The 27853-nt window shown below is 39.1% G+C and overlaps 1 protein-coding gene across 4 annotated transcripts in view; it reads left to right on the top strand.

Moving 5' to 3' along the window:
• The first annotated feature begins 1365 nt into the window (after positions 1-1365).
• The window catches only part of kif17 (kinesin family member 17), a 101286-nt gene continuing 74798 nt past the window's right edge, over positions 1366-27853 (top strand). For all 4 annotated transcript variants that reach the window (XR_011351844.1, XM_069919062.1, XM_069919064.1 and 1 more), the window contains exons 1-3: positions 1366-1717; positions 19994-20140; positions 22577-22678. Coding sequence is in view for 3 of the 4 variants with exons in the window: in XM_069919062.1 (XP_069775163.1) it covers positions 1403-1717; positions 19994-20140; positions 22577-22678 (564 nt within the window). In the remaining variant the exon portion in view is untranslated. The remainder of the gene's footprint in view (positions 1718-19993; positions 20141-22576; positions 22679-27853) is intronic.

The following is a 27853-nucleotide window of genomic DNA, read 5'->3' as shown; positions in this document are numbered from 1 at the left end:
ATGGATTTTTGTAAGGCATTTGATAAGGTCTCTCATGAGAGTCTCATCCAGAAAGTCATGAGGCATGGGATTAGTGGAAGCTTGACTGTGAATAAAAAAATTGACTTGCAGGAAGAAAGCAGAAAGTAGTAGCAGTGGAAGGAAAGTATTCTGCCTGGAGGTCTGATAATGGAGTTCCATCAGGATCTGTTCTGGGACCCTTGCTCTTTGTGATTTATATAAATGATCTGGATGAAGAGGCAGAAGGATGGCTCAGTACATTTGAGGATGACACGTAGGTTAGAGGAGTTGTATGTGGAACTGAAGGTTGTCGAAGGTTACAAGAGGATATAGAGAGGATGCAGAGATGGGTGGGGAAGTGGAAGATGGAGTTCAATCAGGATAAGTGTTAGCTGAATCATTTTGGAAGGACGAACCAGAAAGCTGAGTAAAGGGTTAATGGTTGGTTACTTAACAGTGTAGATGAACAGAGGGACCTTGTGGTTCAAATCCATACATCTCTCAAGGTCGCCGCGTAGGTTGATAGGAAAGTTAAGAAAGCCGGGCTTCATCAATAGTAGAGAGGACATGTTGCAACTCTACAAATTTCTGGTGAGACGTCACTTGGAGTATTGTGTTCATTTCTGGTCACCTCATTATAGAAAGGATGTAGAAGCCATGGAGAGGGTGTGGAAGAGATTTACCAAGATGCTACCTGGATTGGAAAACCAATCTTATGAGGCAAGATCAGCAGAGATGCGACTTTTTTCTTTGGAGGATAGAAGGACGAGAGGAGACTTAAAAGATTTGAGAGGTATCAATAGGATGGACAGCCAGCGACTGTTTGGAAGGGCAAGATCAGAGGACACGAGTTCAAAGGGAGGGAAGTTTGGAGGACACATCAGGGGTAATTTTTTTTACATACAGAGAGTTGTGGGTGCCAGGAATGGTGGTGGAGGCTGAACCATGAGAGACTCTTAAATAAGCACAAGGATGGAGGAAAGGTGGAAGGTTGTGGGGTAAGGAGCATTTAGTTATGTTGAGGAATACATGGGTCACCACAAGTCAAGACCAAAGGGCCTGTAGTGTTGGTAGAGCAAAACAAAACTATACACATATAAACAAGTAAAGAAATGCAAATTGTGCCATACAGAGCAAATAAAAACTCAATGAATTGCAAAAGATTGAGTTTGTCTTGAGGAGGTGCGAGTCTTGTTAGCAAAAACCCAAGACATGTCGGGATAGGAGTAAAGATCTATTACTACCTGTGCAAAGAACATTCTCTTTGATTCACGCCCCACTCAATTTCTGAGCCCCTTGAGGGCCAGGGGCCATCACCGGAAATTGAGTGACGTAGGCGGAAGCTCGAAGTCCGCGGCGAGGCGCTGGTTGCCAGGCAACGGACGGCCGGCCGGTCGTGGGAATGGCGGAGTGCGGTGGGGATGGAGGACCTGCGGGAAAGGGGCGCTCGCCACTCAAGAAGCCGGCCGCCGGGGGAAGGGGGGCGGCGGCCTTGGAGACGGTGAGGGTGGTGGTGCGCTGCCGCCCGAGCAACAGCCGCGAGGGGGACCTGAACTGCAGGGTGGTGGTCGCCATGGACGGCGCCCGCGGCCTGTGCTTTATCCAGAAGCCCGGCGCCCCCGCGGAGCCGCCGAAACAGTTCACCTTCGATAGCGTCTATTACATCGAGAGCACCACTGAGCAGCTGTACAACGAGATCGCCTACCCGCTGGTGGAGGTAAAACCGTGGGTGGGGGAGGGTGGGAGATGTGCCCATCGTTGGGTTGGTTCAGCGCCCGTCGTTGGGTTGGTTCAGCGCCCGTCGTTGGGTTGGTTCAGCGCCCGTCGTTGGGTTGGTTCAGCGCCCGTCGTTGGGTTGGTTCAGCGCCCGTCGTTGGGTTGGTTCAGCGCCCGTCGTTGGGTTGGTTCAGCGCCCGTCGTTGGGTTGGTTCAGCGCCCGTCGTTGGGTTGGTTCAGCGCCCGTCGTTGGGTTGGTTCAGCGCCCGTCGTTGGGTTGGTTCAGCGCCCGTCGTTGGGTTGGTTCAGCGCCCGTCGTTGGGTTGGTTCAGCGCCCGTCGTTGGGTTGGTTCAGCGCCCGTCGTTGGGTTGGTTCAGCGCCCGTCGTTGGGTTGGTTCAGCGCCCGTCGTTGGGTTGGTTCAGCGCCCGTCGTTGGGTTGGTTCAGCGCCCGTCGTTGGGTTGGTTCAGCGCCCGTCGTTGGGTTGGTTCAGCGCCCGTCGTTGGGTTGGTTCAGTGCGTCTTTCAGCACCCAGAGAAGATAAAGATCTATTGCCGACGTTTCGGCCCTGAGCCTTTCTTCAAGCAGAAGGAGAACTCAGATTTCATGGGGGGAGGAAGAATCCAGACCAACAAAAGGTGTTAATTGGATATTATGGGGGGAGTCGCGCTTAGTGCAACACCAGCAATTGGGACCAGGGTTCAAATCCTGTAAGCAGTTAGTACGTTCTCCCCCTGTCTGTGTGAGTTTCCCCCAGGCGCTCTGCTTTCCTTTCACCGTTTGAAATGCACTGGGGGGGGGGGGGTGTGTAGATTAATTGGGTGTGAATTGAACTGATGGGCCGAACTGGCCTGTGGCTGTGCTGTAAGTTTGCACATAAATAAGGGGAGAGGTAGGAATTGATCCTGTCTGTGTGAAAGATACAGCTGGGGAAAGACGACGGGGTAAGAAGTGAGGGTGGGGTGGGGAGGGGTTGTTACGAATGCCATCTGGTTGGAGGGTGCCCAGTTGGAAGATGAGGTGTTGTTCCTCCAATTTAAGGGAGGTCTCAGCGCTTGGCAGTGCATATGATGACGGACAGACATGTCTGCAAGGGATTGGGATACAGGATTGAAATGGAGATCCACACCATTGCGGCGGACAGCGCCAAGGTGCTCAAAAAAGTGATCCTCCATTTCTGCACCCAATCTCTATGATGTAGAGGAGCAATTGATGTGCAGTCCTGCAAAGATCATTGAATCCATCAGGTGGCTTGCACCAACATGAACAGCCCTCCGAATATTAACGTTAACCGTGGCTCATTTGCTTCTGAGTCAGAAGGTTCGTGTCCCATTCTTGAGCAAGAAAATGTTGTGCTATTTATGGATAGGAGATGAATTGCTATCTCCTTTGGGGCTTCATCTTTTGAATAAAATGGACTTTCTCCTCTCTCAATTCTACACAGAAGATCCAATAACTGGATTCACTTACTATTCCCAGAAACATGTTTATCTCTGAAACAACGTCACTTCAAACCGATTAATCATTATTACATTGCTGTCGGAAGATTCCTAGTACAGATTTGCATCAGGATTTCCTATAATTGTTGTCAAATCATTCAATGAGTTTTGGATTTGAAGGATTTTCTTGAAAAATCAGATGTTATCTGACCATGTTTAATTGTGCTATTGCCCCTTTAAGAGCTTTGTTCATATAGTGATCAAGTGTGTCAGTGACTTGAGATGCTGAAAATTAAGTAGTAATCAAATTAAAATGCAGTTTGCTCCCTATCAATTTCCATTGGAATCAACTGCATTTTTCTTATTTTACCAGTCTTTTGTTTTTCTTTTGAGAAGAATTTTGACAGGTGCAAGTCATCAAACCAGCAACTAATTTTGAAAATAAATGTGGTCAGCAAGTGAAACTGCCCTACTGTCTGCACATGCTACCTCTGATAGGATTGATCCAATCCTTTGTGGTATCATTGTTTGGTATTACCTCAGAAAAAAAAAGTGGGTGCCAACCTCTCTTCAATGGTGCCTGGAGGACGCAACAATGCCTGAAACCAAAGCCGTCTGCAGGTTATAAAATGTACAATGGATATCACTGACAATCTTATAATTGGTGTCCCTATTCCTGTTTTTAATTCTGTCTCTCTCTGATTGCTGCTGTGCCCTCCCTCCCTTCTTCACCCATTTCCTCCTGTCCCTCCCAAACCTAGCTTTTTGTTCGAACAGCTTCTGTCATTTTTCCTTTCTTTTTTCAATCACTTTTATTGGTTTTTATAATAAATGGAAAAAAGGGAATGAAACTGAAAATACAATATCACACACACACACACACACACACACACACACACACACACACACACACACACACACACACGTATCAAGATGAAACTTCAAACAGTATTAACACATTCCCACCTCCACTGCACTGGGTGAAGATAGAAAAGACATCAAAAATATTGTATTATGGTCGTTTAGTGACAAACTAAACTCACCAGTTGTTGTAGTTGATTAAGATCAACTTCTTTACTCAACTCTGATGTGCATTTTTAAAGCACCCTCACTCCAAAAGGCTTTCACAATGCTCAGCCCGGAAATGACAATCTGTGACGATTGACAGCAAGCCTGGTACTCCAGGGTTTCCTTTTCTTGCCGACTCAGACATCCATGAGCCAGTTCATTGTTTAGCTTTGATCAGCCTGCTAGAGGACCCCCCCCTTACCCTGAACCGGTTAGGAGTTGATGATCCCATTGTATGTACCCCATTCGCCTGCTTAGATGGATGACCTCTCCATGGTGGGAATGCACCATCACTGGTTGCTGTAAGTACACATGTGCTGGCTTTAGGCAGTCAGTCATGATTGTCTCTTTCCTGCCTCCCATGTGCGCTGTGTACGTTGTGTTGAATCACTCTGAGAAGACCCTCGTATGGGCACTGAAGAGGGGCACGATGCATGCCCTGTTGTATGAATATAAACTCACAGACTTAGAGGTCCTTTGGGATATATGAAGTGGTTGCACTATGCCTTGAGGTAGGAATGGATGCCAATGTGGTGACTTTCTCATGCAGCCATATTAGGAGAGAATCTGTCTGTCACATTTGTGGCCCGAAATGTGAAGTTAATAAAACATCAAACACAAGTTTTTTTTTTTATTTTTATTTTTTTAAATTTTTTATTTTTTAAAACCATAAATCACATTAGCCATGATATACACTTTTTCTTTTTCACACATATACAGTGACTTTTTCTCCCCCCCCCTCCCTCCTCCCAAGCCACCCCCCCACCCCCCCCTCATCCATTTTAGGTATACAATCTAGGTTGCATTAAACCAGTCAGACAATGTTGTCATTCAACAAAAATACACCAGAAATTCTACTGAGTCCATTCTTTTCTTTCCTTCTCCTTCCATCAACTTAGGTAATGTTTGTCCCCGGTAGGTTTCCGCTATTGTATTTAATGTAAGGCTCCCATATTTGTTCGAATATTTCAATATTATTTCTTAAACTATATGTTATTTTTTCTAATGGAATACATTTATTCATTTCTATATACCATTGTTGTATTTTCAAATTATCTTCCAATTTCCAGGTTGACATAATACATTTTTTTGCTGCGGCTAGGGCTATCTTAACAAATCTTTTTTGTGCATCCTCCAAATCAATTCCAAATTCTTTGTTTTTTATGTTACTTAGGAGAAAGATCTCTGGATTCTTTGGTATATTGTTTTCTGTTATTTTATTTAATATCTGATTGAGATGATCCCAAAATTTTTCTACTCTCTCACATGTCCAGATTGCATGAATTGTTGTTCCCATTTCTTTTTTACATCGAAAACATCTATCAGATACTGTTGGGTCCCATTTATTTAACTTTTGCGGTGTAATGTATAGTCTGTGTAACCAATTATATTGTATCATACGTAGCCTCGTATTTATTGTATTTCTCATCGTTCCAGAACATAATTTCTCCCATGTTTCCTTTTTTATCTTTATATTTAAATCTTGTTCCCATTTGTTTCCTCATTCTCCTTTTCTTGCAGTTTAATATACATATTTGTTATAAATCTTTTGATTAACATTGTATCTGTAATCACATATTCAAGGTTACTTCCCTCTGGTAAACTCAAATTGCTTCCTAATTTATCCTTCAAGTAGGATCTCAGTTGGTAATATGCCAGCGCTGTATCTCCAGTTATATTGTACTTATCTCTCATTTGTTCAAAGGATAAGAATCTACTTCCTGAAAAACAATTTTCTATTCTTTTAATCCCTTTTTTTTCCCATTTTCTAAAGGAAAGGTTGTCTATTGTAAAAGGGAGTAGCTTATTTTGCGTCAATATTAGTTTTGGTAATTGATAATTTGTTTTATTTCTTTCTACATGAATCTTCTTCCAAATATTGAGGAGATGATGTAATACTGGAGAAGTTCTATGTTGTACAAATTTTACATCCTATTTATATAATATGTGTTCAGGTATCTTTTCCCCTATTTTATCTAATTCTAATCTCGTCCAGTCTGGTTTTTCCCTTGTTTGATAAAAATCTGATAGGTATCTTAATTGTGCGGCTCTATAATAATTTTAAAGTTTGGCAATTGTAAGCCTCCTTGTTTATACCATTCTGTTAATTTATCTAGTGCTATCCTCAGTTTCCCCCCTCTCCATAAAAATTTCCTTATTATTTTCTTTAACTCTTTGAAGAATTTTTCTGTCAGTTGTATTGGCAATGCCTGAAATAAGTATAAGATCCTTGGAAAAATGTTCATTTTAATACAGTTTATCCTTCCTATCAGTGTTAGTGGTAGATCTTTCCAATGCTCTAAATCGTCCTGTAATTTTTTCATTAGTGGATTATAATTGAGTTTATATAATTGGCCTAGATTTTTGCTTATTTGTACACCTAGGTATCTTATTGCCTGCATTTGCCATCTGAATGGAGATTCCTTCTTAAATTTTGAGAAATCCGCATTATTCATAGGCATTGCTTCACTTTTATTTACGTTTATCTTGTAACCCGACACTTCTCCATATTCCTTCAATTTCTTATATAATTCTTTTATTGATAGTTCTGGTTCTGTTAAGTACACTATAACATCATCCGCAAATAGACTGATTTTATATTCCCTGTCTTTTATTTTTATTCCTTTTATATTATTATCTATTCTTATCAATTCTGCTAGTGGTTCTATAGCTAGCGCAAACAATAAAGGTGATAGTGGGCATCCCTGCCGCGTTGACCTGCTTAAGTTAAATTGCTTTGATACATGTCCATTTACTGTCACTTTCGCTAACGGTCCCTTATATAATGCTTTAATCCAATTAATATACTTCTCCGGTAAACTGAATTTTTGCAATACTTTGAACAAATAATTCCATTCTACTCTGTCTAAGGCCTTCTCTGCGTCTAAAGCAACTGCTACTGCCGGTGCTTTATTTCCTTCTACTGCATGAATTAAGTTAATAAATTTACAAATATTGTCTGTTGTGCGTCTTTTTTTGATAAATCCAGTTTGGTCTAAATTTACCATTTTCGGTACCTGTTCTGCTAATCTGTTTGCTAATAGTTTAGCTATTATCTTATAATCTGTGTTTAGCAAAGATATTGGTCTATATGACGCTGGTGAGAGTGGATCTTTCCCTTGTTTTAGTATTACTGTAATTATTGCTGTTTGACATGAATCTGGTAAGCTTTGTGTTTCATCAATCTGGTTGATTACATCCAGGAGGGGCGGAATTAATAAGTCTTTAAATGTTTTGTAGAATTCTATTGGAAATCCATCCTCTCCTGGTGTCTTATTATTTGGTAATTTTTTAATTATCTCTTGTATTTCTACTGTTCCAAATGGTTCTGTTAATTTATTTTGTTCCTCTATTTGTGGTTTTGGTAGTTCATCTATTTTCCCTTCTTTCCCTTCGTTTTCAGTTCGGTATAATTGTTCATAGAATTCTCTAAAGTTTTCCTTAATTTCTTTTGGATTATATGTAATTTGTTTGTCTTTTTTCCTTGATGCCAATACCATTTTCTTAGCTTGTTCTGTCTTAAGCTGCCATGCTAGGATTTTGTGCGTTTTTTCACCTAGTTCATAATATTTCTGTTTTGTCTTCATTATATTCTTCTCTACCTTATATGTTTGTAATGTTTCATATTTTATTTTTTTATCTGCCAATTCTCTTCTTTTAGTTGTATCTTCCTTCATTGCTAATTTTTTTTCTATGTTTACTATTTTCCTTTCCAACTGCTCTGTTTCCTGATTATAGTCCTTCTTCATCTTGGTTACATAACTTATTATTTGCCCTCTAATGAATGCTTTCATTGCATCCCATAGTATAAACTTATCTTCAACTGATTCCGTATTTACTTCAAAATACATTTTTAATTGTTTTTCAATAAATTCTCTAAAATCCTGTCTTTTAAGTAGCATGGGGTTTAATCTCCATCTATACATTCTTGGAGGGATGTCCTCTAGCTTTACTGTCAATATTAAGGGTGAATGGTCCGATAGTATTCTCGCTTTATATTCTGTTTTTCTTACTCTATCCTGCATACTAGCTGATAACAAAAATAGGTCTATTCTTGAGTATGTTTTATGTCTAGCCGAGTAGTATGAGTATTCCTTTTCTTTTGGGTTTTGTTTCCTCCATATATCCAAAAGTTTCATTTCTTGCATTGATTTAATTATAAATTTGGTTACTTTGTTCTTTCTGTTAATTTTTTTCCCCGTTTTATCCATATTTGGATCCAAATTCAGGTTGAAATCCCCTCCTATTAGTATGTTCCCTTGCGTATTAGCTACCTTCAAAAAGATATCTTGCATAAACTTTTGATCTTCTTCGTTAGGTGAATATACATTAAGTAGATTCCAAAACTCCGAATATATCTGACATTTTATCATAACATATCTCCCTGCTGGATCTATTATTTCCTCTTCTATTTTAAATGGCACATTTTTGCTAATTAATATAGCCACTCCTCTTGCTTTTGAATTATACGATGCTGCTGTTACATGTCCTACCCAATCTCTCTTTAATTTTTTGTGCTCCAATTCAGTTAAGTGAGTTCTTGGACAAATGCTATATCAATTTTTTCCTTTTTCAGTAAATTTAGTAGTTTCTTCCTTTTAATTTGGTTATGTATTCCATTAATATTTAAAGTCATATAGTTCAGCGTAGCCATTTTATACTTTGTTTATCTTCTCTTTCTGTTTTTCCATCATTACCTTTCCTCCTTTTCCATTTCTGTTTTCTTATTTTCAACTCTTTATAAGACAACATTCCTACAACATCCAACATTTTCCTTATTCTCCTATTTATATCTTCTTTATCCCCAATCTCCCCTTCCCCTCCTGAGTTGTCCTTTATCCCTTGTCGGACAACCACATCTCCCCTCTCCATTTGGGTTTGCGAATCCACTCGCAAGCGTCAACTGATTTTGCAGTGACCGCTATTTCCCCCCACCCAGCCCCCCCCAGAAAAGATTTCACTTTTCATATGTGACAAAGGTCACTCTTTTAATTCCCTCCTTATTCTCTCTATTCCATTACCTTCCCTTATTAATTCTTGTCTATACTATCTATATTTTCCTCTAAGCACAGATACATTCACGTATGCACATTGTCTCTATTCACTCTTATACCTCTTTACCCACATACATATCAATCGTGATCATTTTTACACTCATTACCCGTCTTCATCCCTCAGTCTACTTTTGTAATTGTTCTGCAAATTTTCGTGCTTCTTCTGGGTCCGAGAATAGTCTGTTTTGTTGTCCTGGAATAAATATTTTCAATACCGCTGGATGCTTTAGTATAAATTTATACCCTTTCTTCCATAAAATCGCCTTTGCTGTATTGAACTCCTTTCTCTTCTTTAGGAGTTCAAAACTTATATCTGGATAAATGAAGATTTTTTGCCCTTTAGACTCCAGTGGTTTGTTGCCCTCTCTTACTTTTTCCATTGTCTTCTCCAGTACCTTTTCTCTTGTAGTATATCTTAGGAATTTTACTAAAATAGATCTTGGTTTTTGTTGTGGTTGTGGTTTAGAGGCCAATGCTCTATGTGCCCTTCCTATTTCCATTTCTTGCTGTAGTTCTGGACATCCTAGGGTCTTAGGGATCCACTCTTTTATAAACTCCCTCATATTCTTGCCTTCTTCATCTTCCTTAAGGCCCACTATCTTTATGTTATTTCTTCTGTTATAATTTTCCATTATATCTATTTTTTGAGCTAACAGTTCTTGTGTCTCTATCGCTTTTTTATTAGATTCCTCCAATTTCTTTTTTAAGTCTTCTACCTCCATTTCTGCTGCTACTGCCCGCTCTTCCATCTTGTCCATTTTCTTTCCCATTTCTGTTAAGGTCATATCTATTTTATTCATTTTCTCTTCTGTGTTGTTTATTCTTTTTCTTAAATCATTAAATTCCTGTGTTTGCCATTCTTTAAATGACTCCATGTATCCTTTAATAAGAGAAAGTACAACCTTTATCTTGCCTTTCTCTTCTTCTTCTATTTCACTGTACTCTTCCTCTTCCTCTTCCTCTAGGTTGGCCATCTGTTGTTTCTTTGTTGCACTTTTCTTCTCTTCTTTCTTGTTTCCATTGTCTTCTGTGTTCTCTTCTTGCTGCAGGTGTTCTGCAGCTGTCGTTGCCGGCTGTGGAGATCGACTCCCCAGCTGGTCCCCCCTCCCGTCGGTGTGTTTTTTTTCATGCGCATCGCGCATGCGCGAGGAGTCACGCATGCGCGATTGCGCACTTTTACTCGGCTCAGCAAGCCATTTTTGTAGTCCACTATCTACCGACCTGAAGGAGCGGGTTTCTCTCTCCACCGCGGGTCTCTTCGAACAGGTAAGGCCTTCTCCTTCTTCCTCCGTTGTCTTCTCTTCCTCTCTTCTTACCGTTGCTTTCGATTTTTCTTTTTTTGTCGCCATCTTCTTTCCACCTTTATACTCACTTTTCTTTAACTTTTATTTCTGTGCCTTTGTGTTTTCCTTTGTTTTTCCCGACTTTTCTGGAGAGGGCTGGAGTTCACCGTCCGGCCACTACTCCATCACGTGACTCCTCCTCAAACACAAGTTTTATCAGATAAACTTGTCAGTGTCTTTATTTTCCAGTTTCCTTTGTTCTCCTGATTGTGCTCTTATCTCTCTTATACCACGTGACTTCCGGTACATCTCATGCATATTCATTATCATGACATCCCTCCTTTAATCAGAAATAAACTTTACCTTCACTTACCAATATCCCTCGGAAACATACAAACATCGTAACTAATGGTAATACTATAACTCAACTACATAAAATTTACTTCCTACAGCACTCATACCTGCACTTTATGATATAACATTAAATACTGTCCCAAAGTTCTTATTAAAACTATGGCACAAAGTCTTCGTATCGTTTGGGCGGTTTCGTTTCAGCCTGCCTGCGATATTGTCGTCGCTTCTCGGTTGTTCACTCTCAGCGTCGGAAATACTGCTCGCCACGGCTTCGGGTGTTTCTGGCGCTCTAGTCAGGAGTGCTGGTAACTGCCTCTGGAACATCATCAGCATCGTGGTCCCTCATCTCCTGGTCGTCTCGGATTTCCTTTATTTCTGGCATTTTTGTTTGGATTTTTCTCCCAAAAAATGCTTCTGCAGGACTTTTTCCAGTGGTTGCATGAGGCATTGCTCGATAGACAGCCGCATAAGATAGCAATGCTTCTCGCCAATTTTGTCCTTCTGCGTGTGCAATCCTCAATCGTTTTTCAATGGATTGATTTTGTCTCTCTACTTCTCCGTTGGCTTGCGGCCATTTCGGAGTTACTTTATGATGGTGGATACCTGTGGTCCTCATGTATTCCGCAAATGTCTCTGAAATGAATTGTGGACCATTCTCAGAGTATAATGTAACAGGTAATCCATATCTTGCGAATATCTCTGCTAACGCTTGTATTGTTTTTTCAGTGGTTGTGGACTTCAACACCACGTACTCATAGTATCTGCTGTAGTAATCTATCACTACCATAATTGATTCACCCGTCGGTAAAGGTCCAAGAAAATCAACAGCTACGTCGATCCATGGTCCTGTCGGGAGTTGCGTACTCCGGATCGGTTCTGGCGGATTACTCCTACTTGTGATTTGACATCCGTGACAAGTTTTAACGAATTTCTCTGCGCCTTTATCATAACCTGGCCACCATACCTTGGTCCTGAGGTTTTGCTTGGTACCAACAATGCCTAGGTGTCCTTCATGCACTAAGGATATGATCTTCGGTCTCAATCTTTGCGGTATCACCAATCTGCAACCTCTTAATACACACTGTCCGATGCAACAAAGTTCGTCTCTAATGGGAATGTAAGCCTTGTGAGTACACTTGTCCCATTGTCCATTCTGTATGCATTCTCTTACTTCCCTGAGTTCTGGATCACGTTCGGATTCTCTCTCGACTTCCTTCGTAGTCACAGCTTTCGGTGTCGCCTGAATAGCTACGAAGCGTACAAAGCTCTCTGTTTCTGTTCCCAATTCTGACTTGGATTGTGGATCACCATCCTTCACCAATCTTGACAGTGGATCTGCAATGTTTGTTTTCCCTGCAATGTGGATTACTTTATATTTGTAGGGTTGTAGTCTGAGTACCCATCTTTCTATTCTGGCACATGGTTTGGATCTAGGTGCATAGATCACCTCTAATGGCTTATGATCTGTGATGAGTTCAAATTCAATGCTGTATAAATATGCATGGAACCTCTCACAGGCCCATACAAGTCCAAGTGCTTCTTTCTCTGTCTGAGAGTATCTTCTTTCCACATCTGATAACGATCTGCTGGCATAGGCAATGATTCTTGGTCCTCCATCATGCATCTGGACCAACACGGCTCCTAAACCAACCGGGCTGGCATCCGCTATGACTTTGGTTGATGCTGCCGGATCGTAATATCCAAGAGTTTTTGCATCTGTCAGGCTTTGCTTCAGCGCTGTGAACGCTTTCTTCTGCTCAGATCCAAAATGAAATGGTACACCTTTCCTGGTTAGTTTCCTTAGTGGTTCTGCCACTGTAGGGAAATTAGGAATGAACTTTGCACAAAAATTGACCAGTCCCAGGAAACTCCTCACCTCTGTTGCGTTCTGAGGTGCACGTGCCTCTGCAATAGCTTTCAGCTTGGCCTCTGCAGGGTTTAGTCCTTCCCGTGTAAGTCTGTGACCCATGAAGTCCATTTCTGACACACCGAACTGGCACTTGTTTCCATTCACGGTAAGGCCTGCTCCTGTAGTCTAGATAGTACACGCCTCAACCGTTTGTCATGCTCTTCCTTCGTTGGTGCATGGACTATGATGTCGTCAGAAATGTTGGCAACTCCAGGAATGCCTTGAATCACTCGATGGATTTCATACTGGTAGATCTCCGAAGCTGCATTAATTCCAAATGATTGTCTCTTGTAACGATACAATCCACAGTGAGTCACAAATGTCGTTACATCTCGGGAACCTGGATCCAGCTCTAATTGATGATAGCCCCATTTCAGATCAATTTTTGAGAATACCTTGCTGGTAGTTAGTTCTTGAAGTATTTCCTCCACTGTTGGTATAGGGTGTCATTCTCTAATTATAGCTTCATTGGGCATTCTCATGTCAACACATAGTCTTATGTCACCCTTTGGTTTGGGCACAATCACTACGGGACTGACCCATTGTGTCGAATGTTCCACCGGTTCAATAATGTCTTGTTCGATCAATTCTTTAATTTTGACTTCGACTTTCCCACGAAGTCCAAACGGAGTTCGGCGCATTGGTGTGCCTTGGGTTTGACCGTTTCATCTACCGCTAGCTTCAATTGTTGACCTTTCAGCTTTCCTACTCCTTGGAAGACTGCGGGGAATTCTTGCTTCATATCCTCGTATGACTGAATTGAATTGATACAAGCTCCAATATGAAGTATTGCCAGGTCTTGCGCTGTGCTTCTACTCAGCAATGGTTCTCCCCTCTCTTCTATGACCATAAACTCTGCTTCGGTGTACTTATCTCCAGCTTCAACAGTTGCAGTAAAACATCCAATGGTCTGCAATGGCTTTGTTGCTGTGTATGGATACAGTTTCTTGGAACACTTCTTTGAGGTACAGATGATCTTTTTCCTTTTCAACTTCTCCCATAAATGTCGATCAATCACATTACTGTCACTGCCTGAGTCTACAATGACCTGCACTGTCACTCCACCAATGATCACTGGGACCTTCTCATGATGTACTTCATTCAACGTAAATTGGTAACAACTCTGTTCCTCCTGGGTATCATCATCGTCACCATCTATCTGGCGAATGGTGTCTTTCTTTCCAGGATACTTTCCTCTCCCCCAGGCTTTGCGTTTGGAAGTTGTACTCTTCCTCTTCTGGTCTGCATTGGACTTGCTTTTGCACTTCTTTGCAAAGTGGTCCTTACCTCCACACTTTCTGCAAACTTTGCCTTTGGCCGGGCAATATGGATCTTTTCCAAAGTGACCTCAGTTTCCACATCTATAACACTCCACGTCCTGTGATGACGTACATCTTGGCTGGTTATGGCGATGTGAGAGCCTCTTAATTTGCTGGCTTGAGTTGTTTTTCAGGGTCATGGTATGAAATTGCCCTTCAACAGCCTCTAATGCAGCAGCAATGGTTAAAGCATCGGTGAGTTCCAACTCACTCCCTCTTTCCAGTAGACGTCTTCTGAGTCCAAATCAGCTGGCATGTAATTGCATCCAACAGCTAGCTGGCGTAGTCTCGTCACGTACTGAGCAATTGTCTGGCCATCTTCTTGTCTCGTTCTCCGAAACAAATGGCGTTGAAATGTAGCATTTGGTGTCACTACATAGTGTGCATTTAATACATCTACCGCTTTCCGGTACTCATCCTTTCTTCCAGTATTCAAAAGTGTCTTAAATGTTTCCCGAACTGCGGGTCCAGCAGTAAAAAGAAGTAACGCCCTTCTCTGCGCTTTTTGTTCAACTGTACCGGTATCTAGAAATAGGCCACGACTGTCGACGTAGGATTCAAATTCTTCCAGCCATGCCTTCCACTTCACACTTACAGTGCTTGCATCACCCGTTGGGTCAAAATGAGCAATTCCACTATGTGTTAGAAAGTCACCGTCTGCCCCAGCCATGAGGAAATATTCCAGCCCCAAAAGTACTGAGTGAAAGAGAAAATTCTTATCACCTTGAAGTTCTCTGTAATCCTCTTTAGTCTTTAATTTTCTTCAAGCTTCTTTCATCCTCGTCGCCAATGTCACATTTGTGGCCCGAAATGTGAAGTTAATAAAACATCAAACACAAGTTTTATCAGGTAAACTTCTCAGTGTCTTTATTTTCCAGTTTCCTTTGTTCTCCTGCTTGTGCTCTTATCTCTCTCTCATACCACGTGACTTCCGGTACATCTCATACATATTCATTATCATGACACTGTCCTCTTGCCATTGGCACGAACACTCTGGAACAGTGAGTGACACGCCATACACCAGCTCAGCCAGATCCTCTTTTGGTGCTGTAGGAATGCCCAGCATCACCCAAGGCAACTCATCCATCCAATCAGGGCCTTTGAGGCATGCCATGAGCGCCGACTTCAAATAGCAGTGGAATCTCTCCACAAGGTCGTTGAATTCTGGATGGTACCCTGTGTTGTGATGCAACTGCATGCTGAGTAACTGGGTTAGTGCCACCCACAACATTGATATGAATTGTGCCACCCTGTCTGAAGTTATGTCCACAGGTAACCCAAAATGAGCCACTCAGCTTGCGATAAATGCTCTTGCGCACAAAATGGTGGAGGTGTTTGAGAATGGGACTGCTTCCGGCCACCTCATAAACCTATCAACCATTGTGAGAAGTTACCTGGTACCTCTTGAAGGTGGCAGTGATTCCACGATGTTTATATGTATGTGGTCAAAATGCTTGTGTACTAGGGGAAAAAATTGGAGCGGTGCTTTTACATGCCGCTGTGTTTTAGAGGTCAGACATTGTACACAAGTTCTGGCCCAGTGTTCAACTTTTTTCCGTATGCCATGCATACAAATTTTCCTGCTACTAGTTGTGTGTTGGTTCGAATGGAAGGGTGCATCAGACCATGTATCAGATCAAATACTTGGCGTCTCCAACCAACAGGTGCAATTGGTCAGGGTTTTCCTGTGGATATGTCGCATAGGATTATAGCCGTTAAAGGTCTGAATCTCGATCTACAGCTTAAGACCAGATACTACAGTACAGTAGGCTGCTATGTCATTGTCCTCCTTCTGTGCTGCTGCAAGAACTGCATTGTCTATACCCGGAGACCATGCATGAAATGAATGGACTGATGTGCGGGATAGCACATCTGCTACGTGATTCTTTTTCCCTGCAACGTGCCAAATGGATGTGGTATATTCTGAAATAAAGGAGAGATGCCTCTGTTGACTTGCCGACCATGGGCCCGAAACCTTAGCAAAGGCAAAGTCAGCGGCTTGTGGATTCGATGAAATATCTTCTTTCGAGAAAGTACCAGAAATGGTGGATGAGCAGGTAAAGGGCCAGAAGCTCCCTGTTCAACGCATTGTACTTTTGCTCGAGAGGTCGCAAGTGCTTGCTGAAAAAGGCCAATGGCTTCCAATGCCCTCGATCTCTTGTTCCAGCATGCCTCCAATGGCCATGCTGGATGCTTCAACTGTGAGAGCTGTGGGCACATTGAGTTGAGGGTCGCGTTGGCTAGTGCTTCCTTGGCTTTGTCAAAAGCAGCTGTCATTTCTTCATCCCAGTTCATGTCTTTGGGAAAGACTAGAAAGAAATCGGAAAAGGGGTCGCATTATTTGGGCTGCCAATGGCAAGAACCGATGGTAAAAAATTTACCGAAACGATGAACTCTTACAATTCTTTGAATGTGTTTGGCCTCCACCTTGTTAGGAAATGCCTCCATCGATCCGATGGCTGAGGGAATCAATGGAGGGCAGGCTAAACTGGCATTTAGCCAGATTGATAGTCCTGTCATAACCAAATATTTGTTGGCATAGTTGATGTAACCATGCTCTTGATGAGAGCAGCTGGTGATCAGAATATTGTCAAAGTCAATAAATACAAAATCAGGGCCCCAACCCAGAGTCCATAAGTTGCTGGAAAGTCTGTGCAGCATTTCTCAACCTGAAAGGTATACTCAGAAATTCAAAAAGCACTGTCTTCAGGACATCATTCAGAGTGGACCAGAATTTGATAATGTCCTGACACCAATATCAGACCTCGAAGTCATTTTGTTGTTTAGCATGGTTCAGCATATAAATATGTATAAAAACCCCACCTAACCTACTCTATTTAAAAAAAAAGAGAACTAACCAAATAAAAAAAGAAAATTATCCAAAAAAAAAACCATCTGAGCATATTATCCTGAGAGTTACATACATTTTGTATCTTTTGATTCATACTGTGTATCAAAAACTAAGGTAAGATAATATCTCGACTTGAAGAGTGAATACATCTAATCACATTAAAAATATTTACATCAAATGAAAATGAGACATGAAAGGTTGCCATGCATCTTCAAATTTCAATTTCTGAACTTAAAGCAGGACATAATATGAGAGGACCACTGAAACATTGTGGAGGTCTAGAGTCTTTCCATTTGAATAAGAGAATACAGATAACATAGTTGGTATAGATCTTTCAGGATCTGAAATATAAACTAATAGGTCATTTGCATACAAAGAAACCTTATGATTTACTCTTTTTCTGACAATCACTTGATCCTCATGAATATCTCTAAGGGCCATTCTAAAGCTAGATCAAATAGATCAGGTCTATTTTTCCATACCTTGCTGAAGGGCTTAAGCCCAATATATTGGTTATATATATTTATCTTTACTATAAAATGTTATGAGCCCAGAGGACCCCAAAACTCAGCAGCAATAGATATTCACCAAGACAAATGGTTACTTAAACAAAAGTTGCTTTTAATTATCTTAAAACATGAAAGCAGGATCAAACTTTATCTTATCACTAATAACTTAACTAACCTAACATAACCCCTTCTAATTCTAAGCACAAGTGCATGTAATGTGTGTGTGTGTAAGTTTAGAAAAGTTCTTTGATTCACAGTCCAATTTCACTTCTCATTCCTCCAAGTTTACTGGTTGCAAGCAATTCTTATTCTGTGCACAGAATTTAACATTTATGAAGTTCACCAAGCTTTGATGCTAGAAAGATGAATGGTTACTGCTCAGGAAGGTTCTTGTCGGTTTTCAGAGAGAGATTTGTTGTTCATTGGACATCCACAACTGATACTTTTTAATCAGCCACTTCAGTGTCTTGCTGAAGAAATTTGTCCTCTTAGGGTTCTCCAGATGATAACCTCTTTCTTTTAGGTCACTACAGAGTTCCTTTTTGTTTCTCTTACTTCAAGTGAAACATTAGGCAGCCAGTCCTCTCCTCTTACATGAACCTCAAGGTCTTTGACCAGGCTGAACTCAGCACTCACAACCCATCTAAACGGGGTTCTCCACAAACTTGCCAGCTTGTCCTATTCCAGTCCCAGCTGCTGCTGCTGACTGTAAAACTGCAGAACTGAATTCCCTCTCTCTCTCTCTCTTTCTTTCAGAGAGAAAGCCTGTTTTACTCTCTGCTTGCAAAACCACATAAACCTCTTAGAACAGCAAGTTCCACTCCAGACAGTCTGCGGCTCCAATGAGTTCTTTCATCTCTTGCCTTTTTGTAAACAACAATCCATTAGTGACAACTCTTGGGCACTCTCCAAAGCTTTTGAAAAGGCTCTTGGAGCTGGCCTGTCTAGCATGAGCAGAGCTCCAGTATTTTAAATAAGATCTGTTTTAAAATGTTTGTATGTGACCTACACTAAAAAAAACTGCCCCAACTTATCTCCCAAAAACATATCTACATATAATACAAACACTGTGACAATATATTTGAAGAAGCTTTTTGTATCCTCTTTGAAATTTTTTGCTAACTTACTGTCATACTTCATCTTTTCCCTCATGAGGTTTTTAGTTACCTCTGCAAAAAAACTTTCCAATCTTCTCACTAATTTTTGCTTCCTTGCATATCCTCTTTTGTTTCTATGTTGGCTTTGACTTCTCCTGTCAAGCCACAGATGTAACAATTTTCCATTTGAATATTTCCTTTTATAGGTATATATTTATTTTACATCTTCCTCATTTCTTGCAGAAACTCCATCCATTGCTGCTCTGGTCTTCCATAATAGTTCCCCCTTCCAATCTACTCTGGTCAATTCTTCTCTCTTGCCCCTGTAATTTCCTTTACTCCACTAAAATTATGGACACAACTGACTTTAGTTTCTCTCTGTGAAATGTCAAATTGAACTTGATCATATTGTGATCACTTTCCCCTAATGGTTCCTTTAGTCTAAGCTCTCTAATCACCTCTGGTGCATTTCTCAACAGGTAATGCAGTACAGCTGATCGATCGCCTTGTGGACTCATCAACAAGCTGCTCTGAAAAGCCATCATACTAGGCTTTTTAGGCATTCTACAAATTCTCTCTCGTTAGATCCAATCTCAAACTGGTTTTCCCAGTCTACTTGCATGTTAAAATTCCTGCATGACTACCATAACATTGCCTTTCTGAGAAGCATTAAAATATCAAACCTTTAGCTCTGTATTTGTTACTGATTTTTCTTTTACTCTGTCCTTGTTTAATTGCAACTCATCCCAATTGCAGCGATTTTGACCCCATCTGCCTGTTCTTCCACACAAACTTCCTTTCAGCTGGGGAGAATGTACAAACTCCTTACAGACGGTGTGGGATTCAAAACCTGGTCCCGATAGCTGGTGCTGTAAAGACGTTGCACTAACCACTACAACCGTGTCGCCCTAAGCTATTGTATTTGTATCCAAGGAAAAACTCGACATATGACTTTCAATTCCACATCCTCATCTGACCATTGATATTTATTATCATTTGTGGTCATTTAAGTAGTGACTTTATTGTAATTGGTGTATCTTGCGTAACTGTGTGGCTGAAGAAAATAAGAATATTGGTTCAGCTGCATATTGTGCTTGTGTACATGACAATAAACTTACATTGAACATTGTCTGCTCATTCAAATTTGAACATTTAGAATCTGAAATGTGTAGAAATAAAACACCAAAATTGGGATAGGGCTGTGTGTGAAGATAGATACCCAGAATAGAGAGGTTAGGAGAAGAAAGAGGAGACAAACAGAGAATTTTTAAAAATGTGTTCAAAGCAATTTGTTGTGGGTGTATACTAGAAAGTATTTTTCAACTCTTTTGTTTCTATAATCAGACTGATTGAAGCACTCTACATGCTTTTAATAGCGAGTATTTTTTGTTCAGGGTGTCACTGAAGGCTATAATGGAACTATATTTGCCTATGGGCAGACTGGAAGTGGGAAATCGTTCACCATGCAAGGCATTTCTTCTCCAGCATCACAACGTGGAGTTATTCCCAGAGCTTTTGAACACATATTTGAGAGTATCCAGGTACATAAGTTGTAGTTCGAACTTGGACAAGAATTGGGATTTCTCTGGTTATTATTACATTGTATATCAAGGACTGCAAAGCAGAATTAGGATGTAATGGAGTTCAATTTCTTGTAACATAGCCAGCTTTGTAGAGTTATCTTGTGTTCCATTGTGGTACAATTGCAAAATTGAATTCTGTCAAGCTTTAGTATAAAGATATTTATTGTGGGACATGTCCTTTTGATGTTCAAGTAATGTTATAGTTAAATATACTCAAGTATGTTATAAATGGACAGAGGAAAAGTTTACATTGACCATTCATCACATTCTTAGTTCCAAATCTGAGTATCTTGAAAGGAATGGCCAAGTGAGGCAGTTTTCAACAGGGTAGAAGATAGCACTGGACAGTGAATCATTTTGTCTAAGGAGTGAAAGACAAAAGTCTGCAGATGCTGTGATTGTAGTCAAAACAGAAATTTTTGAGGAACTCATATGGCGGTGGCCATAGGAGGCAAAGCTATATTACTGATGTTTCGGGCCTGAGCCCTTCCTCAAGGTATGAATGAAGAAACATGGCATCTGAATTAAAGGCTATGGAAAGAAAGGGGAAAGAATGGCAGGGGGAGAAGTCCAGGCCAACAGACAAAAAGCATTAATTGAATATGATAAGAGGAAAGGTGAGAATATTTTTTGGCTCTGCAAAAGGAAACAAAGAAAAGGGAAAAGAGAGAAACAACGGAAGAGGAAAGGAGATGGTGAAGAAGATTGCGGGGAGAGTTTTAATGGATACAGGAGAAGTTAATAATGACATTCGGTTTGAGAGTGCCCAGGCAGAATATGAGGTGTTGTTCCCCCAATTTGCAGGCACCCCCAATCTGGCAGCGCACGACTATGGACGGGTATGTTAGCAAGGGAATGGGATGGGGAATTAAAATAGGTGGTCACTTGGAGATCCACACCACTGTGGCAGACAGAGCTGAGGTGCTCCATGAAGCAATCTCCCAGTTTGGTGTAGAGGAGACCACAATGGGAGCACCAGATGCAGCAGACAGCCCCTGTAGATTCATGAGTGAAGTGTTGTTTCTCTTGAAAGGACTATTTTGGGCTCTAAATTGTGATGGAGGAGATGTGGGCACTAGTCACAGGGGTAGGTGAGGAGAGAGGAGTGGATGTGGTCCCTGCTGAAGGTGTAAAGGGGAAGAGAGCAGAATACATTTCTGGTGGTGGGATCACATAGCAGGTGGTGTAAATGGTTGGATGCGAAAGCTAGTAGAATGGAAGGTGAGGACGAGAGGAATCCTTGTTGTGCTTGGGGGCTGAGGGGGCCAGGACAGATATGTGGGTAGTGGAGGATATGCAGGTGAAGGCTGAGTTGGTGGTGGTAGAGGGGAAGCCATGTTGTTTGAGGAGGACTGTTAATGATCTGGCATGGAAACCTCAACTTGGGAGCAGATGTGACAGAGATGGAGGAATTGAGAGAAAGGAATTCAGTCCTTACAGGGGACAGGGCAGAAGAGGTAGTTAAGGTTGCTGTGGGAGTTGGTGGGTTTGTAAAACATGTTTGTCTAGAGTTTGTCTCCCAAGATAGAGTCAAAGAGATCGAGAAAAGGGATATTGTTGCTATAGAAGGACCAAACGAATTTGAGGACGGGGTGGAAGTTGGGATCAAAGTGGATAAAGTTGACGAGCTTATCTTGGTGCATGAGGCAGCACCAAAATAGTCATCAAGTTGTGGGGCTGAGAGAAAAAAAAATGCTTTCTATATATGCTTGTGGTGTGGATTGGTCCATGTAGCCAACAAAAAGGCAGGCAAAGTTGAGACCCATGCAGGTAACCATAACCACCCCTTTGACTTGGAGAAAGTGAGATGGAGAAAGTGAGATGACTTAAAGGAGAAATTATTGAGGGTGAGGACAAGTTCTTCCAGCCGGAGGAGAGTAGAGGGGGACGTTGGGTCTGTTATCAAGAAAAAAACAAAGGGCTTTGACACCTGGATTATGGGGAATGGAGGTGCATAGTGATTGGGTGCTCATGGTAAAGATGAGGCGGTAGAGTTCATGGAACTGGAAGTTTTTGAAATGAAGGAGGGCATGTGAGAAGTATCCTGGATGTAGGTGCAGAGGGACAAAATGGAGTCAAGGTTAGCAGATACCCATTTGGCGGGGCATGTTGTTGAATCCAAGAGGATAATTTGAGGCTTGGTTAGGAATTCTTGTTCACATTTTTATTCAATAAATTAAAAATTGAAACCTTGCAATAACTGTATTTTAAGTTGATTTTTAATTGTTATTTTCTATTTGATTGTTATCATGCTCCTAATGTCTGCTCTTATTTATTTAGACAATTATTTAAGAATATTACATTTAGATTTAATATCATTCAGTACTTTGATTACATTGCAGCAAAATGTAACAAGTTTAAGAGGTTTTAATGCCACTGCATGTTCACCCACAGTGTACTGAAAATACTAAGTTTCTGGTGAGGGCATCATATTTGGAGATTTACAATGAAGAGATCCGTGATCTTCTAGGAAAAGATACCAAACAGAAGCTGGAGGTAAAATGTTTGTATTAGCATTGTGTCAGGTTAGGTTGTCATAATAAAATTCTATCGTGTAGAGAACATTAAATATTTTCAGTAATCTGAACATAATGCATACCTAAGAAATTTTAGTGTAAGATGTGTTGCCTTGTTAGGTTTTAAATCAGCCTTCTGACCCAGTGCCTGAGGAAATGAACTAAAAACCATTGAGGATACCGGCCTCTGTTGGCAGCATGTTTTGGCTGGTATCATCAGTTGTATCAACGCTCTGAAATAATTGGCTTGAAACTTCTGATGTCTTTTTCTTCAGTGGTATCACACATGCAGGGATGGGTACAAGCAACACCCATTTTCATACATATCTAGTTACAGTAGGCATTTTTTTTTCCTCTCAGCCTTGGGCCTGGGTCCAAATTTCAGAGATTTGGCAGGCCATTAAGGCAGATTCATGTGCCTTAGCAGTTTTATAGACAATAGGTGCAGGAGTAGGCTCTTCGGCCCTTTGAGCCACCACCACCTTTTACTGTGATCATGGCTGATGATTTGCAATCAGTTCCCTGTTCCTGCTTTCTCCCCATATCCCTGACTCCACTATCTTTAAGAGCTCTATCTTTTATGAGAGTTTCATTTTAACTCGATAGATTTAAATTTCAATCTGAAGGTGACCTGGTTTATTTTCAGTAATCCATTTCAAACCCATCTAACATATCATTTTCAATCCTATAAACCCTGATCTGTGCAACAGTCTTTTGTGTGGTGCTTTTTCACTCACCTGTGAAAAAGCCAAAAATATTACTTTTACTGATTTTCTCCTTACTCTGTCATTTATTGACCATTAGATCTCTCTGCTACATACGACTGAACCATGCCTCCAAAGTATCCATGCAGGTGGTTCAGTTACGTTTCTTATCAATTTTGGGCTACCTGAATTCATCTTCTGTATCTATATCAAATTGTTGTACATGCAATGCCTGAACTAACTATTGTCATGCTAGCATTCTGCATATTACATTTTTTGTAAGATCGATTAAAAAAAACATTGTTCTTGTTTAAAAATTTAAAGCCATTTTCGCCTAAAGGTGAAAAGTTGCCATTGTGAAATATTATCATAAATAGGTACAATTGAAGAGATTTCTAGTAAAAACATGATATAAAGAACAAAGCAGTAGCATAATTTTTATTTAAAATATTTTTATTGAGTTTAATTAAAAAAATCCTGTGAACATAATAATCTGGTGAATGGCATCAGCTATATCATATATATAGCATACATAAATTTTAAATCTAAAACATGGCCATAAATCATTTGTTAACTTAATATTTTTAAATATATTTTATTTAATATTCCATACATGCAGTAACTGTAATTATTATAATAATAGATATTAAAAAAATTACATACATTGTTTTCACTCCACCCCAAAAAGCCCCACCCTCCCCCCCCCCGAAAAGCATACAAATTGAAAAAAAGTATAAAACAAAGAAGAAAGAAAAAAGTTTGAAAAAAAGAATTTTGGATTGTAGAGAGAGATCTCATGCAGTACAACTCATCAATTCTAACATAAACATACAGAGGAAAATTCTGCAGAGCTAGAGGGACAGAAATAATCACTATAAATTTAATCCAATTATATGAGTGTATGGGTACAAAATTTGTAAAAACATAGAATATTTATTTCTTAAATTGGAAGTAATTTTTTTTCCAAAAGAATACAACTTTGAATTTCAGCATGCCACCTTAGCATTGTTAAAGATGTATCCAATTTCCAAGTAATTGCAAAACATTTTCTTGCTAATGCTATTTTAACAAATTTCAATTAATAAATTGTTAGTTTCAATTTAGGATTTGTACCTTCAATACTTGCTGTTAAAAATAAATTGGGATTTAGTGGAAAAACAACTCCTATAACTTGTTCCAAAAAGTTAACCTATAGTCACCCAAAAAGTTCTCACATTGGAACAAGACCATGTTGAATGTATAAAAGATCCTACATCTTCACTACACTTAAAACATTGATCTGATAAATCTGATTTCAATCTATTCAATTTCTTTGGTGTAAGATATAATTGATTTAAAAAGATTGAATTGAACTAATCTATATCTTACATTGATAATATTAGACATACAATCCCTACATAAGTTTTTCCACATTTGTTGGTCTATTGTAATATTCAAATCTATTTCCTATCTCTGACTAGATCTATATAATCCTAATTTAGGAGTTCCTGCTTGTAATAATAAATATATCAAAGAAATAAATTTTTAACAGTCCAACTTCTTATAAGAAGTTCTACCTCAGAACTGCTAGACTTAAAGGTTGTTGGCCCCAACTTATCCCTCAAATATTCTCTTAATTGAAAATAACAAAAAAAGACTATTACGAGGTATAGCATATTTATTTTTCAATTGCTCAAATCGCATTAATTGACCTCTTTCATAACAATCTTCCACATTAACAATTCCTTTATAGTACCATATATTTAAGAACTGATTATCCAAAAGAGGATTAATCAATGGCATTTTAGGTGATATAGACCATCCTCCAATATCCTGATTCATTTTACTCCAAACATTAAGTAAATGTTTCAATAATGGGGTTTCTTTATCAGCAACCAAACAGTTTTGATTCCCTACATGTTGATTCTTCTGCTTTTTTTCCCCTATTTTATTCAATTCTGTATTAACCCATATTTTTCTATGTTCAAAAATAAAAGAAGCCAAGAATCTCGTCTGTGCCACTCGATAGTTATTCCTAAAATTGGGAGGCTGTATTCCTCCCATTTTGTATTTCCATGTTAACTTTTCTATAGAGACTCTTGCCATTTTACCTTTCTAAAGAAATTTCCTTATTTGTTGATTTAAATTGAAAAAATGTTTGGGTTATTAATATCGGTAATGTCTGAAAAAAATATTGTATCCTTGGAAATATGTTCATCTTTATATCATTCACCCTTCCAACTAAAGTTGTAGGTAAATTTATCCATTTTTAAAAATCGTCCTCAAATTTTTTAAGTAGGTAATTCAGTTTATATAAATTGTGCAAATTACTATCCATACATGTTCCTAAATATTTAATATCTTCTTTTGGCCATTTAAACTGAGTGTCCTTTTGGCACGAATATAAATACCTGCTTTCCAAGATATAATTTCACTTGTATATCAATTTATTTTGTATCCCAAAACTTTTCCATATTCTTCCAATTGAACATAATCTTCGTAAAGATGACACAGGACCAGTCAAATATATTAAAACATCATCTGCAGATCAACTAATCTTATATTCCCCCGACCCACCGTAAAATCTTTAATTTATAAATCAGAGTGAATCACCTGTGCAAATGGTTCTAAAGCTAAAACAAATAAAGCTAGTGATAAGGGAAAGCCTTGCCTTCTTGATCTTGCTAATTTAAATGGCATAGACACGCCCATTTGTTACTACTTTAGCTTTAGGACTTTTTTTTTAAACTTTATTTATTTGAAAGATCATTAGTAGTAATACAGAATACATTCCAAAAGGACAATTTTATATGAGTATATATATATATATACTTATATATATACATATATAAAAAAAGATAAAAAATTAAATCCCCACCCACCCTCCCATCCCATCAGCCAGCTCTCTTAAGGAGAGCCAAAAATATATAAACAGAAACTAAGAATATATAATATATCAAAATACATCTAAATGCATATATTCCAAATATGGTAACCACTTATTAACAAAAAGGAATAATTATCATGTAGATTATATGTAATTTTTTCCATAACAATACAAGCTTTCAATTCATTCTGCCATCGCATTATATTAATCACTATGTTATCTTTCCATGTACTTAGTACACATTTTCGAGCTATAGACAATGCTAAATATACAAATGCAATTTGAAATTTATCCAACCCTAATCCCTTTAAAGGAATCATATAACCCATTAAAAAAATAGATGGATCTAATGGTAACTTAATGTTATATAATCTTTCCAAAATTAAGCTAATTTCTTCCCAAAATGCCATTGAACACAAGACCAAACAGCATATAAAAAAAGTACCAATTCATACACCACATCTAAAACAAGAGTCCGAATTACTAAAACCATATTTTAAAAATTTTTCTGGGGTTGAATACAACTGATGTAAAATGTTATAATTAACCATTCCATACCACAGATTTGTCAATTTAGTAACACTATCATGACACATATCTGCCCAATATTCTTCAGGAAAAACAAAAGCTAAATCATTTCCCCATTTAAGCTCAGACTTCTCCCATTCCATATTATCGTATAATACTTGGTACATAACGAAATATAACCCCTTTTTGGTATAGAAGAAATCAAAGACTCGAATTCCGTTAATTCAGGTAAAATCATCTCTCTACCATACATATCTTTCTCCAAAGCTCGAAGTTGAAAATAAACAAAGAATTTTTGGCAATATCAAAACACACTTTCAATTGATTAAAAGAAACTCTCCTTCTACAAAACAATCCTGTAACGCCTTTAAACCCTTAGAATCCCAACTCTTTAAATGATTATTAAACATTGAAAAAGGAATAAGCTGCAATGTTATATAGTGGAGTTAAAATTAACAATTTACCTTTTGATCCTAAAATCTTATTTTTTTAGTCCATACCTTTAATAGATGTTTTAATATCGGCATATTATATTCCCTCAACAAATTTACATTCCATCGAAATATAAATTGATGCACCTCAAGAAATACAAGCCATCTCAACTTTAGCCCAACTCGGGGGTTGGTCCAAATCCATCAGTCTACTAATAAATTTCAATTGGGCTGCTTCATAATAATTTTGAAAATGGGGTAATTGAAGCCCACCTAACGCATACTTCCAAGTAAGTTTATATAGTGCAACCTGCGGTAATTTACCTTTCCATAAAAATTCTCTCATGGGTTTATTTAAATCCTGAAAAAATTCCTTTGAGAGAGAACATGGTATTGATTGAAATAAATATTGAATACGGGGAAAAATACTCATCTTAATACAATTAACTCGACCAATTAAAGTTAACGGAAGATCTTTCCACTTAATTAAATCTGCTTTAATCTTTTTTAATAAAGGAACATAATTTAGCTTATATAAAGACTGATACTCAGTATTTACAATTATTCCTAAATATTTAATCAGACCATTTCAATTTTATAATGTTTTTGTACTCTGAATAGACTCC

The sequence above is a fragment of the Narcine bancroftii genome, chromosome 2 (assembly GCF_036971445.1).
Source record: "Narcine bancroftii isolate sNarBan1 chromosome 2, sNarBan1.hap1, whole genome shotgun sequence".
Lineage (NCBI taxonomy): Eukaryota > Metazoa > Chordata > Chondrichthyes > Torpediniformes > Narcinidae > Narcine > Narcine bancroftii.
Note: the sequence above shows the minus strand (reverse complement) of the source record. Positions and strands in the feature narration are given on the sequence as shown.